The sequence below is a fragment of the Ylistrum balloti genome, unplaced genomic scaffold (genome assembly GCF_031769215.1).
Source record: "Ylistrum balloti isolate Yb309-2 unplaced genomic scaffold, AGI_CSIRO_Ybal_v1 Utg369994, whole genome shotgun sequence".
Lineage (NCBI taxonomy): Eukaryota > Metazoa > Mollusca > Bivalvia > Pectinida > Pectinidae > Ylistrum > Ylistrum balloti.
Genome location: NW_026782075.1, coordinates 405,349 through 417,439, shown reverse-complemented (window position 1 = coordinate 417,439; position 12,091 = coordinate 405,349). Strand labels below are relative to the sequence as shown.

Sequence of the window (12,091 nt, the reverse complement as noted above, 5' to 3'; positions counted from 1 at the left end):
AAATACGTATTGGGTTTGTATTTACCATGTTTGCATACTCATAAGCTTAATATTTAAAACAAAATATTTTCCTCTTTACTTGTCACTATTTTCTTTTTAGTCGGCATAAGTTGTCGGTTCTTGTTTTAAGTCACAATCTTGGTCGTTGAAACGCTTTTAGATGTACGTGTGTCATCGCAGTCACTTTAAGTAGAACGACAACATGGCCCTCGCAAGAAAACTTGGGAAGATCAACTACAAGAGCTCCGTGCTCTTCTTATGTGACATGCAGGAAAAGTTCCGCGGAAACATTCAGTATTATCCCCAGATTCTCAACGTGGCCAACAGGATGCTCCAGGGGGCTCATGCTTTGGATATGCCAGTGATAGTTACAGAACAATATCCCAAAGGTCAAAGTTCTTATAGATAGATAGCCTATATATATCAGCACGATTTTTGTTCAGTATACCTTGACGGCCATACTTTTGTAGAGAAGCTAATCAATGTGGCTTGTATCATGTTAAATAAGTCATTGTCACATGTTTTGCATACTTTTGTAAAAGAGGTCGCTGTTTATTTCAATGCCACCACTAGTTATCGAACCTGGGACCTCAGGCTTACTGGTCTGACTCCCAAGCGATTGAGTTACAGAGAAATTCTCTCTAGCTGAGTGGTATATTGCAGCTAGTATGTTACCAAGCATACACTTTGAAGAAGATTGTGAAGCTAAAAATCTGGTTCACTGACTGCCAGCACAACAAGACACAAACAAATGGAAAAAGGTTTAGGCAGGCTTTATCCCGGCTTTATGTGCACTGAACAGTAAACATGTCACACATACTGGTATACACAGAGCACATACAACTGTCAACAAACGCTATATGATCAGATCAATTTGGCTGAACTGAGCAATAAATTACACCTATGAACCATTTTCAATCGATGTCACTATACATGTGACTTTGTCACATATCGTATTGGCATTAACACGGAATAACCAGATATTCTTTTTCAGTTAATTATAAATACTATGGGGCGCAAAGTTTTCCCGTAAATATCTGAATGTGAAATATCACTTGCCAAATTCACAGCAAAGTGTTATGAAAAATCTCTGGACATTTAATATGTCCAATGAAAACTGGACAAACCACGAACACCTGACCAAGTGACCAATGAATTGAAAGGGAATCCAAATTGTATATTTGTAATTAAACCAAATACATCAAAGTATTGTGAGTATTCAAAATTCATCTTACAGAATACTTGTATAGGTTGCTTCAAATCACTGTAAGTATTCAGTGGTAATTAAACCAAATACTTCCAAGTATTGGAGTATTTAGATGTTATTGAGCCAAACACTTCAAAATATTGTGCATGGTTTGACAATACACAACACCAGCTTTAGATGTCGATATAAAGACACCATACTCAAAATTCAATAATTGAGATGTGACGATAAATATACAATGATCTAATGGGCTTGCTTATCAAAAAATATTTCTAGACCTTTTTTCTACAATAGTAATAATTCTAACCATCACAGTGTACAATAATTTTTACATCTTTGTATATGTATTATGTGAAAACCATTAAAATTGAAGAAAATAAACCAAATGACAGTTTATGTGAATATAATATATATGGAAGTTTGATCCAAGAACTGTGGAAGAAAACAGATAAATAGTTACTGTCACAACATTACTGCATTAATGTGTTTTCTCTGTGAGTCTGAGAAAGGAGGACACACCTTCTTTAGGGCTACTGTACACAAAGACAATAATTGGACCAATTAAAGTTGCAAGTGAAATGGTGACAGATGCCAATCAAAAAGTGTTACTAGGAAATACCCTGTGGAGGTTGGAAGACCCCCAGGCTAATATAGAAATAAAAATTACACATTTCTATGAATAAAAATTTTCGAATTACATGCTCACACTTCAAATAAAATTAATGCTTTCAGTACAAATATTGTACATGTACCATGTATGTAAACAAATATGTTCAATTTATACTCATATACTATATATGAATTTTATATAAACTTTATTTATTTTACAACAATTGCGAAACAAGTTCTTGCAACTTAATATACTATTCACTCTTGTTGTCTTGATTGCAAGCGCGGGAGAGGTCTTATTGTGGGAGGGAAACCACAGTGCCTTTTTACATGTGTTCTGGGAATCATACCCTGTGTGGCTAGGTGCTTTGCCACTTTGTCCCCCAGCACTATAAATACAGGTTACTCAACAAAAAGAATAAAAGTTCTGCATCTATATAGCAGGATATTAATTACTTTTTATAGAAAATTTAGAATTGTAATAAGATTTGGCATAGTAATATTTGGTAATAAATTGATAAGACTACACAGCTGAAACAGAGTATAGTGTATCGTATATATCAGATGTTTCTGACAATTAAACATACAATTTCAATGAATTTGACCTTATATACATAGATGATTTGAAGTTCTGTAATCTCTGTATTTTGTGTTACAGGTCTCGGCCCTACAGTGTCAGAACTCGATGTAAGTCAGCTGAAGGTTTACCCTAAGACACAGTTTTCCATGTTGATACCTGATGTGGTAGATCGGCTATCATCTATGAAAGGTATTTATTCTCACCTACATGTATTTTGACATCCTGTCTGTAAACTGCCCTGACGTAGATAGTATGGAGATGTTACATGGAATATATTGCTCTAGTGTTGTTATAGTGTCGTCTTCAAGATTGATAATTTCTGACTTAAGAATTGTGATAGATGCAGAAGATGAGAGTCCTAGTTGTCTTGGCTAGTGCAAATTTTCCTTTGGTTGAGCAGTAGAGTGTCAGGCTAGATACTAAAGGGTCACTGGTTCGAACCCCAACGATTGGCAGTGTGTTTCTCATTACTGCTTCCTATTACATAGATAAATAAATGCTTTTGAAATCACTCTAAATTATATCTATGCCATTCTTGACCATGATGTTATATGTCATTTATCTTGATATCTGTCAGTGTAGTTTTACATTGTTATATTCAATGACTCTGTTTTCTTTTTGTGCGCTGTGCCAAGGTGATGCCATTGATGCTACATCAGGTCAGAGAAATCACTATCAATGTGTACAGATGTAAATAGACAAGCACATGACAAACTTTCACCCACAAGTCAAATGAAGTTTAGACTTCACAACATATTCTTAATACTAAAGCATGTGCTTTACCAAATATGGAGATGAAAACCTCTACAGGATGTGGTTACACTTCAGACCTTTGAGTACAGGTTGAGATATATACATGGTATATGCAGATGTATGTCATATTTTTACTCTGCACCATTACTATGCAATATGTATAATCAGATCAAGACAATTTTTCTCCCAGTATGCATGTTTCCGAGGCGGGCAGACCTCTTTTTACAGATAAGTGATACATCTCTATTGGGCTGAGTGCATTGCATAAGCTTAGATTTGTACCATTGAAGATGTAAAGGTGAACACTGATACTCCAAAAGTCTGGTACTGTGACAGTAGAAGATATCTTTAAGAAGGCAAAAGTTTCTATTTCTTAATATGGCACAACATAATTCAGAAAGCTTAAAATAGGGAGAGGCGATATTAGTTATGCTCAAGATGGCAGTTCTAGTTGTATCTGAAACATCACTGGTGGAGGGCACACATTTCTTTAATAAATAGCCCCGAGGCAAGATAAGGTAATAATTTGCTTGAAACTCTTTAAATATCAGTAAATTTCAGCAGAAGCTGGGTTGAAACATCAAAGAGGTTCACCATTTCTTGTTTAATAAAGGAGGTTGCTTCAATCACTTGGGATAAAGAGGCGGGACCCCAAAGGGGAATTATCTGATTTCAACCAAATTGGTCTAAAACATCGCTGAAGTAGGGCAATTCTTAATATTATAATTAAATGATATTTGACCCCTAGAGACAAGTTTATGGAATTCGGATACCAGATAGGGGAAATTTAATTCAACTCCTCTATTTTGCTTGCAGTCTGTAACTATAGTTTGTGTGAAATATCACTTGAGCATTATTTTGTATAAATGAGGTTGTTTTGACCCTTGTGGTCGGAGAGAGGTTGGGCACATGAGGTATCATGTTACATGAAAATGCTACATAGTCTTCTTCTGAGGGTTTACATACAATTTAAAGCATTACTTTGGCAAGATGGCCAGAGGCTCAATAAGGGAAATATATTACATTCTGCTTTAAATTCTGTTCTTCCTGTCGAAAGATTGCATGGATTCTGAACAAATATTTGGCCTAAACTTCAAAATCAGAACAAACTTTTTTTTTTTTTTTTTTAACAAAACTGAAATTTACAGACATGTAATCCCCTGGGGCTAGACAGGCAGAGCCAGATAAGGGTAAATTGGGCCAAATAAGGGTAAATTGGCAACAATTTAATCTCTAATCAAGTCACTAACTTACACATGAGCTCTATGTTACGATTACTGATCGACCAATGATCACAACTGCAGTTTAGGAAAACAGATTTTGGTAAAGGTGACGTGAATATCAAAGAGATAATCCTTGTCCTATTGTAAGTGTTTGTAGGTAGAGGACTGTGCAGGCCTGTGGACCTCTTTTTGTTTGCTGCAGAAATGACTGAAGGTAGCAGTACTATCTTGTATCTATTTTTTATTTATTTTCGTTTTGTGTTTTTTTGCTTTGTTTTTTTCAATGTAGAGGTGAAGTCGGTGGTGCTGTGTGGTATTGAGACACAAGTATGTATACAGAATACAGTTCTAGACCTCCTGGAGAAAAACTATGATGTCCATGTGATTGCAGACGCTTGTTCATCTCGATCTATGGTGGACAGGTAAAGCCAAATTTACTTGTTTGTTCTGTTCAGAAAACTGCAATGAAAACGGTTCTGTGGCACTGGTCTACAATTCACATTTAAGATCTGAACTACGGCCTCAAATGATTCCAATTTTCTTTATCAATGTTTATCATAAATTGTTGTTTATCATCCGTGAACAATCATGTATACATGTTTTTGACATTAAAAAACCCAGAATGTCTGCATAATGATATCTAACAAGTTTTTTTATGTCGATGTGGGATTAATTATCAAAAGCGGGTTAAACAAAGTGTGATCTTGTGCCATTCTCATTTGCTGTATGTGTTGAAATGTGTAAACAAATGTCAACAAATATTTCTTTAACATACAAAGTCCTACTGTCATAATGTTTATTGTATAAAAGAAAACGCTAGGGACAGAGTGTCAAATACAAAACGTATTGAAGAATAGTTTCCTCTAAATGCGGGACGCAAGTTTAATATTAAACACCTTGACCAACCTTCAAGGTCACAAGGTCAAATTGCTATTTATACAAGGTGATTATTCTGATACAAAGGATTCATTTTGCAAAACCCACAGATGTAAACACTGTGTAAAGGTAGATTAACACTGTACAGATTATCACTCTTACTGATCAGTCTTATTGACCTGAATGGGAGAGGCTTTTTACATATACATTTACAATTCAAGTATCATGGGGAAGCATTTATGATCGAGACTAGTTACTGCATACATGTACCTTTCCACTTTCTATCAGTGAAATGAAACAGGGGTGTCAAGGTTAGTGTGTTGCCAATGTGCCACAGTTAGACCATCAGAACAGCATAGCTGTCATTGATCAAGTTTCTGTAGCTTATATACCATTGTTAAGTACCAGGGGGATTCATTTTAAAAAGACTGAAATTCAAGGGTACATTTATGGCCTGGAAGTAACCTTATAATTTTGGTGTTACAGGATGTTTGCATTCCAGAGGATGAAGGAGGCTGGAGCTTTCCTCACTACAAGTGAATGCATGTTACTTTCTCTGTGTAATGATGCGGCACATCCAAAGTTCAAACCAATTCAGAAATTGATCTGGGAGATGGCACCAGACAGTGGCCTCCTTAATACATCAATCAAAGGCGAGACTGCTGTGTAGGGACTTTCAATCCGAGGCAAAAGGCATATGTCTATTTTTGTAATTTTTTAATTGTTATCCAAAATTGTTGATAATTACATCTATTAATTAGGTTAAATTAGGCACCTTAATTAATTATAGCAGTGTTTATACAAGGATTGATGTGAAAATTGTGTATAAGATTATTATGTCCGACTTTACGCAGCAGTTAACAGTATTACAATTTGGTTAATAGGACAAGGAGGTTGATGAAATATGAATAGCTTTATCATTGAATCATTTTCTCATTTTGCCAACCAAAATTATTATACAATAATGCTGATATTTCATTTTTGAGAAGTGTTTTGATTTAAATCATTTATATAATGAGGAAGTTGGATAAGAATGATGTTTCTGATGGTTTGCTCCCAGATGTAGTAGGTATATTAGTGTGTACTGATGGTGTGTACAGCACACACAGGTACAGTATGTGATTACAATCCCTTCAAGCTGTACAACAAACATGCAATGATCATGTCTACTTTTAGGAGTAATCCAAACACTTAAATGAATTAACAAATTATATTATTAAAATTACAAGACATATAAAGGGATTTTTTAAATACTGTATTGTTTTTTTATATACTTTATCAAAAATGTATTAGAATATAGATATTTTTTATTTGTGTATTTGATTACTTTTTGTATAATATAATGTTGAGGTGAATCAGTTATGGTCCCATCACTATTATAGTTTATGTAGGTGAAGACTTCGTAGAACAATAGACATGCTGTATAGCACTGTGGTGTAGCACTGCTAAGTGTGGTGTAGCACTGCTAGGTGTGGTGTAGCACTGCACTGCTAAGTGTGGTGTAGCATTGCTAGGTGTGGTGTAGCACTGCTAAATGTGGTGTAATGTAGCACTCCTAAGTGTGGTGTAACACTGCTAAGTGTGGTGTAGCACTGCTGAGTGTGGTGTATCACTGCTAAGTGTGGTGTAGCACTACAAGGTGTGGTGTAGCACTGCTACATGTAAGTGTGGTGTAACACTGCTAAGTGTGATGTAGCACTGTTGAGTGTGGTGTAGCACTGCTGAGTGTGGTGTAGCACTGCTACATGTAAGTGTGGTGTAACACTGCTAAGTGTGGTGTAGCACTGTTGAGTGTGGTGTTACACTGCTAAGTGTGGTGTAACACTGCTTAGTGTGGTGTAGCACTGCTAAGTGTGGTGTAGCACTGTTGAGTGTGGTGTAGCACTGCTGAGTGTGGTGTAACACTGCTAAGTGTGGTGTAACACTGCTTAGTGTGGTGTAGCACTGCTAAGTGTGGTGTAGCACTGTTGAGTGTGGTGTAGCACTGCTGAGTGTGGTGTAACACTGCTAAGTGCTAACAGAAATCAAAGGTATAATTTAGAACCTAGTAAGCCAGCCTGGAAGTCCCCAAAGCCTTAATGTCCTCACTGTACATATAGTATCTCTATTTAGCACAAAAATAATATAATTTGTATCAGTAAGGAATCAGTCAATTATATTCTATGTAGTCTAAGCTGTCATAGTGGTATGTTGTCAGTTCCTATGTCTGTTTTCTTGATGATAAAAGAATAAAGATAATTTTGCCATGAGTCTTTGTGTAGTGATATTATGACACTAAGACTAGCGATACAGTTTATTTGCAGATGACGGGTGGTGTCTGGAATTCATATACAATAATTTTTACACTGTCAGATATCAGTTTGTATCAGGGAAAATAAAACTTACATGAATGTGAGTAAATCATTATTCCTGTCATACCACTAGACTGCATTGCCTGCCCGAGTTTTTCTGTTTTCTGGCACTTTTTACTTCAAAGATACAATGCCAGGTCAGGGCTACAATCTTGTCATTTTTGATTGGACGACATTTATATCTACCGTGGGAGGATTCCCGTCCAAGATGGCATTTTTGGGGGATTTTCATAGAAAAATTCAAATGCCTGTATTCAACCATCACTGCAACGTAGTCTAATATGTATTCATACCGTTCTATACAACATTACTGGTGTGTTCACGGGAACATTTCCACCTACCGCTTGGCTTGTACATTTACTATTCAAGGCGAGTGTGATTTTACCAAGCGGATACTCTCATATCTGTAAGTTATTTTCAATATTACAGCACAGATGAAAACTTGGGGCAGTTATTTTAAAGGATATTACACAAAGAAGTAACTTATTTTTTTTCAGTTTTCAAATGTTTTTGCAATACGTTTTCCATGGGGATTATTACTAACACTTCATCTGACACCAGTTGCTATTGTAAACAAGTGTGAATTCAGAGGATCAAATCCAATCAATGATACATGTAGTTGGTCGACTGAATTGACCAATCAGTTTTGGCCTGTTCATAACAAACAACCAAAATTTCAAAATTGCATATCCTCCCCACCGTGCCGTTCGTCGGTGAGACGATACCCGGACACGGGAGGAGTCATGGAGACGGAACCTGTCAACCAACCAACAGTCGACAGAACACTGACGTTCGTCGGTGAGCCGACACTCGGCAACGGAGAAGTCATGGAGACGGAACATGTCAACCAACCAACAGTCGCCAGAACACTGACATTTGTCGGTGAGACGATACCCAGACATGGGCGGAGTCATGGAGACGGAACCTGTCAACCAACCAACAGTCGACAGGACACTGACGTTCGTCGGTGAGCCGATACTCGGCAACGGAGGAGTCATGGAGACGGAACCTGTCAACAACAGTCGCCAGAGGAGTCTCGATACTCGGCAACGGAGGAGTCATGGAGACGGAACCTGTCAACCAACCAGAACATTGTACTACATTTTGTAAGACTGGTAATCCAGTGTGTAGCATATACTTACAACGGTACCCGTAACACAATATGCAAGTGCGAGGAGCTGTAACTCTGGTTGAAATTTTCTTGTGGACACGAAAACATATACATGAATAGATTTTGATGACAATTGATATGCAGCCTCACATCATTGATAATATCATGGACAATGGTCTCGTAATGAAGGCTCCACATTGCCTTGCAGGTGCCCTTTAGTAATCAGCTTGACTGTTAGTCTGTTTGTCTGTCCATTTTTTTGCTTTCTGTATAACGTGCGTATTTGTTGTCAGATTCTAACCGGATTAGTATGTGGCTTTATATCTACTAAACCACGCATGGGTTCAATAACCACTGAAATCCGTCAATATTTGAAAGAGTTAGGAGGCTTTGAATGATGATGAAAACGTGCCACTCTCTTACTTTTCGTGTGATCACTTGCGTAGTTCTCTAAATATGGTATTTGGTTTCCGATACCGCTTGGGTTCGCAATCCAGTGAAATGTGTGAAAATTTGCAAGAGTTATGGGACTTTGATCTCAAAAATATACCAATTTGCAGATGGATTTTCGCCAAATTTGATATGTGGGTTTATATACACAAGACATCGCATGGATTCAATCGGAGGCGTATATACCATGATATAAATATACGTCTCTGATTCAATATAGATACATCTCATTATGTTTAAATGATATATTGATGATAACCAGAATCAAAATTATGTATCTGAAATACATAAGGTAATACAGAATGTGAAACATCATGTATCACCAAGAGAAATGGATCCTGGTGAATAAACGAAGTGATTAGCCAATAAACTATTAGTTAATAAAATAATCTGTCTAGGTGTTGAAAGAAATCTGAAAATTATAGATATGGGTGAGATGACAATCAAGACAAGGTGACTGTAATGGAGGGGGCTTCCGTTTATAGCTAGAAGCCACAGGAGAACTAACACACCTGTACGACAAGCTTACACCTACACTGTATAGCTAGAGAACCTGTGAGGCTGTCATTTTACCTATCAGAGGCGTAGCAATAATGTATGCTTGTATGCTTAAACATACACTCGAATTCCATTGAGATATATTTGCCCTACTTTTTAAACCTTACTGCGCCCCTAGACCCCCTTAACCGGGGCTTCGCCCTTGGATCCTCTCTTCAAAGCATACACTCTTAAAAATGTTTTGCTACGCCACTGCCTATGAAACTGATTATATGATGAACAGAATCTTGAACTAGAGTCAGTGCTATCCTGAAAAATAGTCATGGTATCACCAAATGCTCTGCATATGAGCTACGTTCCTGATAACTAGTTATCTAAATTAATAGCTTCGGATATAGGAAAAGTACAAATTATTTTTTGCAAAAGACTTCTAGTTTTAAACAAAAGAACATGTAATAGTTTAGTATATTGTGAATTAGGACAGCTACCCCCTTTTAACCTGTAGGAAGCTAAGAATACTGAAATAAAGGTTAAAATTAAAGCTACAAATAATTGTTTTAAAAGCATGTGTTGATGAAAGGCAGAATCTAATGATAGCTGGATATTGATTATCCAATCAGAGCTGAACAAATTAAGATTTAATGTTTTATGGAATACAGATCGTAGTGAAAAAATAGTGTTCGGCTTGATTAAAAGATAAAAAAAATTTACAATATCTATAGTCAAGAGATGTTATCTCATATTAGTACAAATCACGTGTTCTTTGATTGTGCTTTAAGATAATAAACTTGCTAGTATATGCATCATATTATGATAAAGATTCAATGAAGAATTAAGCAGCCTCTTTATAAGCATGGTCATGATATCCGGTGTTTGTCACTTGTTATCGTAGAATTAAGAGACGTGAATCAATTGTTACCGTCAGTGAGACGATACCCGGACATGGGAGGAGTCACGGAGACGGAAAACCTGTCCACCAACCAACAGTCGACAGAATACTGACGTTCGTCGGTGAGACGATACCCGGCAACGAGAGGAGTCACGGAGACGGAAAACCTGTCAACCGACCAATTTATTTTAGTACAAACAGAGACGTGCATTATACGTACAATATACTTATACAGTGTGACATACTTGTCTTTCACTGAATAGTTGCTTTAACAAAAGGAAGCGGCAGTAGCGACAGACTGTATTCTACGTCCCTGATATCGAGGGGAGGTATTTTTTAGTATTTTGTATGCTTTATACAACGCAGAAAGCATAACATAACTTAATAATTATACAAACCAGACTAAGAATGTTGCAGAAGAGAACTGTCAGTTCAAACACGGACTTTGAATAAAATTTTATTTAGTAATATTTTTCATCAAATTGGCCCCTTTTCATTTCCTCATTATAATTCCTGTGAACTTTGCTGTAAAATCGGAAATTCGAAGAACGTAATATACACTATTCCACAAGTCCAGGTTACCACTTACCCACCTGCTCACATCTCTTCGATGTCATACCTTGACACATGTACAAATGTATATATCGGGTGTGTTGTCGTAACAGCACGTGACACGTGAATAAAGGTATATATCGGATGTGTTGTCGTGACAGCACGTGACACATGTATATAGGTATATATCAGGTGTGTTGACGGGACAGCACGTGACACGTGAATAAAGGTATATATCGGGTGTGTTGTCGTGACAGCACGTGACACCGGTGTGTTGGTCGATTTTGATACTGCTTTTAACCATTCTGAATTTGGATCATATATGATGATGTATTGATTCATAGTTTTGTCTGGGGCACACTCTTAAAGTCATAATATATAGGTGTATGGGTAAAAAAACCCAACTTGTATGTCACTTTGGATGCCTGCATACATAAAATACATGTACATGTACAATTGGCACAACTTGATTGAAACAAGGACTTATACAGTCATCGATTTCGGAAAAAAAACCCAAATAAATTTGGAAATGAACTGTAATAATATGTAATATACACGTATTGAAACAAGATCACAGATAATATTTTTTTATCATGAGCTCATGAACTCTAGCTTGTCTATCTCCACTAAGTTTGCTCTCTATTCAACTGCACAGCGATGCTACATAGGGACGTCTAATACACTACACGTAATGTGACACTGTACAGGTACAAGTTCCGTCCGTGTCTAACATCATACTTCTGTTACTTTCGTGCAACTGCACAGCGAGGCTACACGGATGTCCGTATTATACACGTAACGTGACACTGTACATCTACAAGTTCCGTCCGTGTCTAACATCATACTTCTGTTACTTTAGCAGAAGTCGTAACACGTTAAAGCACACGACTAATAGATAAATTAAGGTACACTGTTCGGAACTTCTCCAGACTTTACTTTAAAAAACTCCGCTTCGTAACCCTTCCACGTTTTCCTTTAAAAGTCTGAACATG

The 12,091-nt window shown here is 36.9% G+C and overlaps 1 protein-coding gene across 1 annotated transcript; it reads left to right on the top strand.

Moving 5' to 3' along the window:
• Positions 1-179: 179 nt before the first annotated feature.
• LOC132548005 (isochorismatase domain-containing protein 2-like) lies at positions 180-7,492 on the top strand. Its single transcript, XM_060211819.1, has 4 exons — positions 180-389; positions 2,475-2,585; positions 4,662-4,794; positions 5,735-7,492. Exons 1-4 carry the CDS (start codon positions 203-205, stop codon positions 5,916-5,918), a joined length of 615 nt encoding a protein of 204 aa, XP_060067802.1. The 5' UTR covers positions 180-202; the 3' UTR covers positions 5,919-7,492.
• The last annotated feature ends 4,599 nt before the right edge of the window (positions 7,493-12,091 follow it).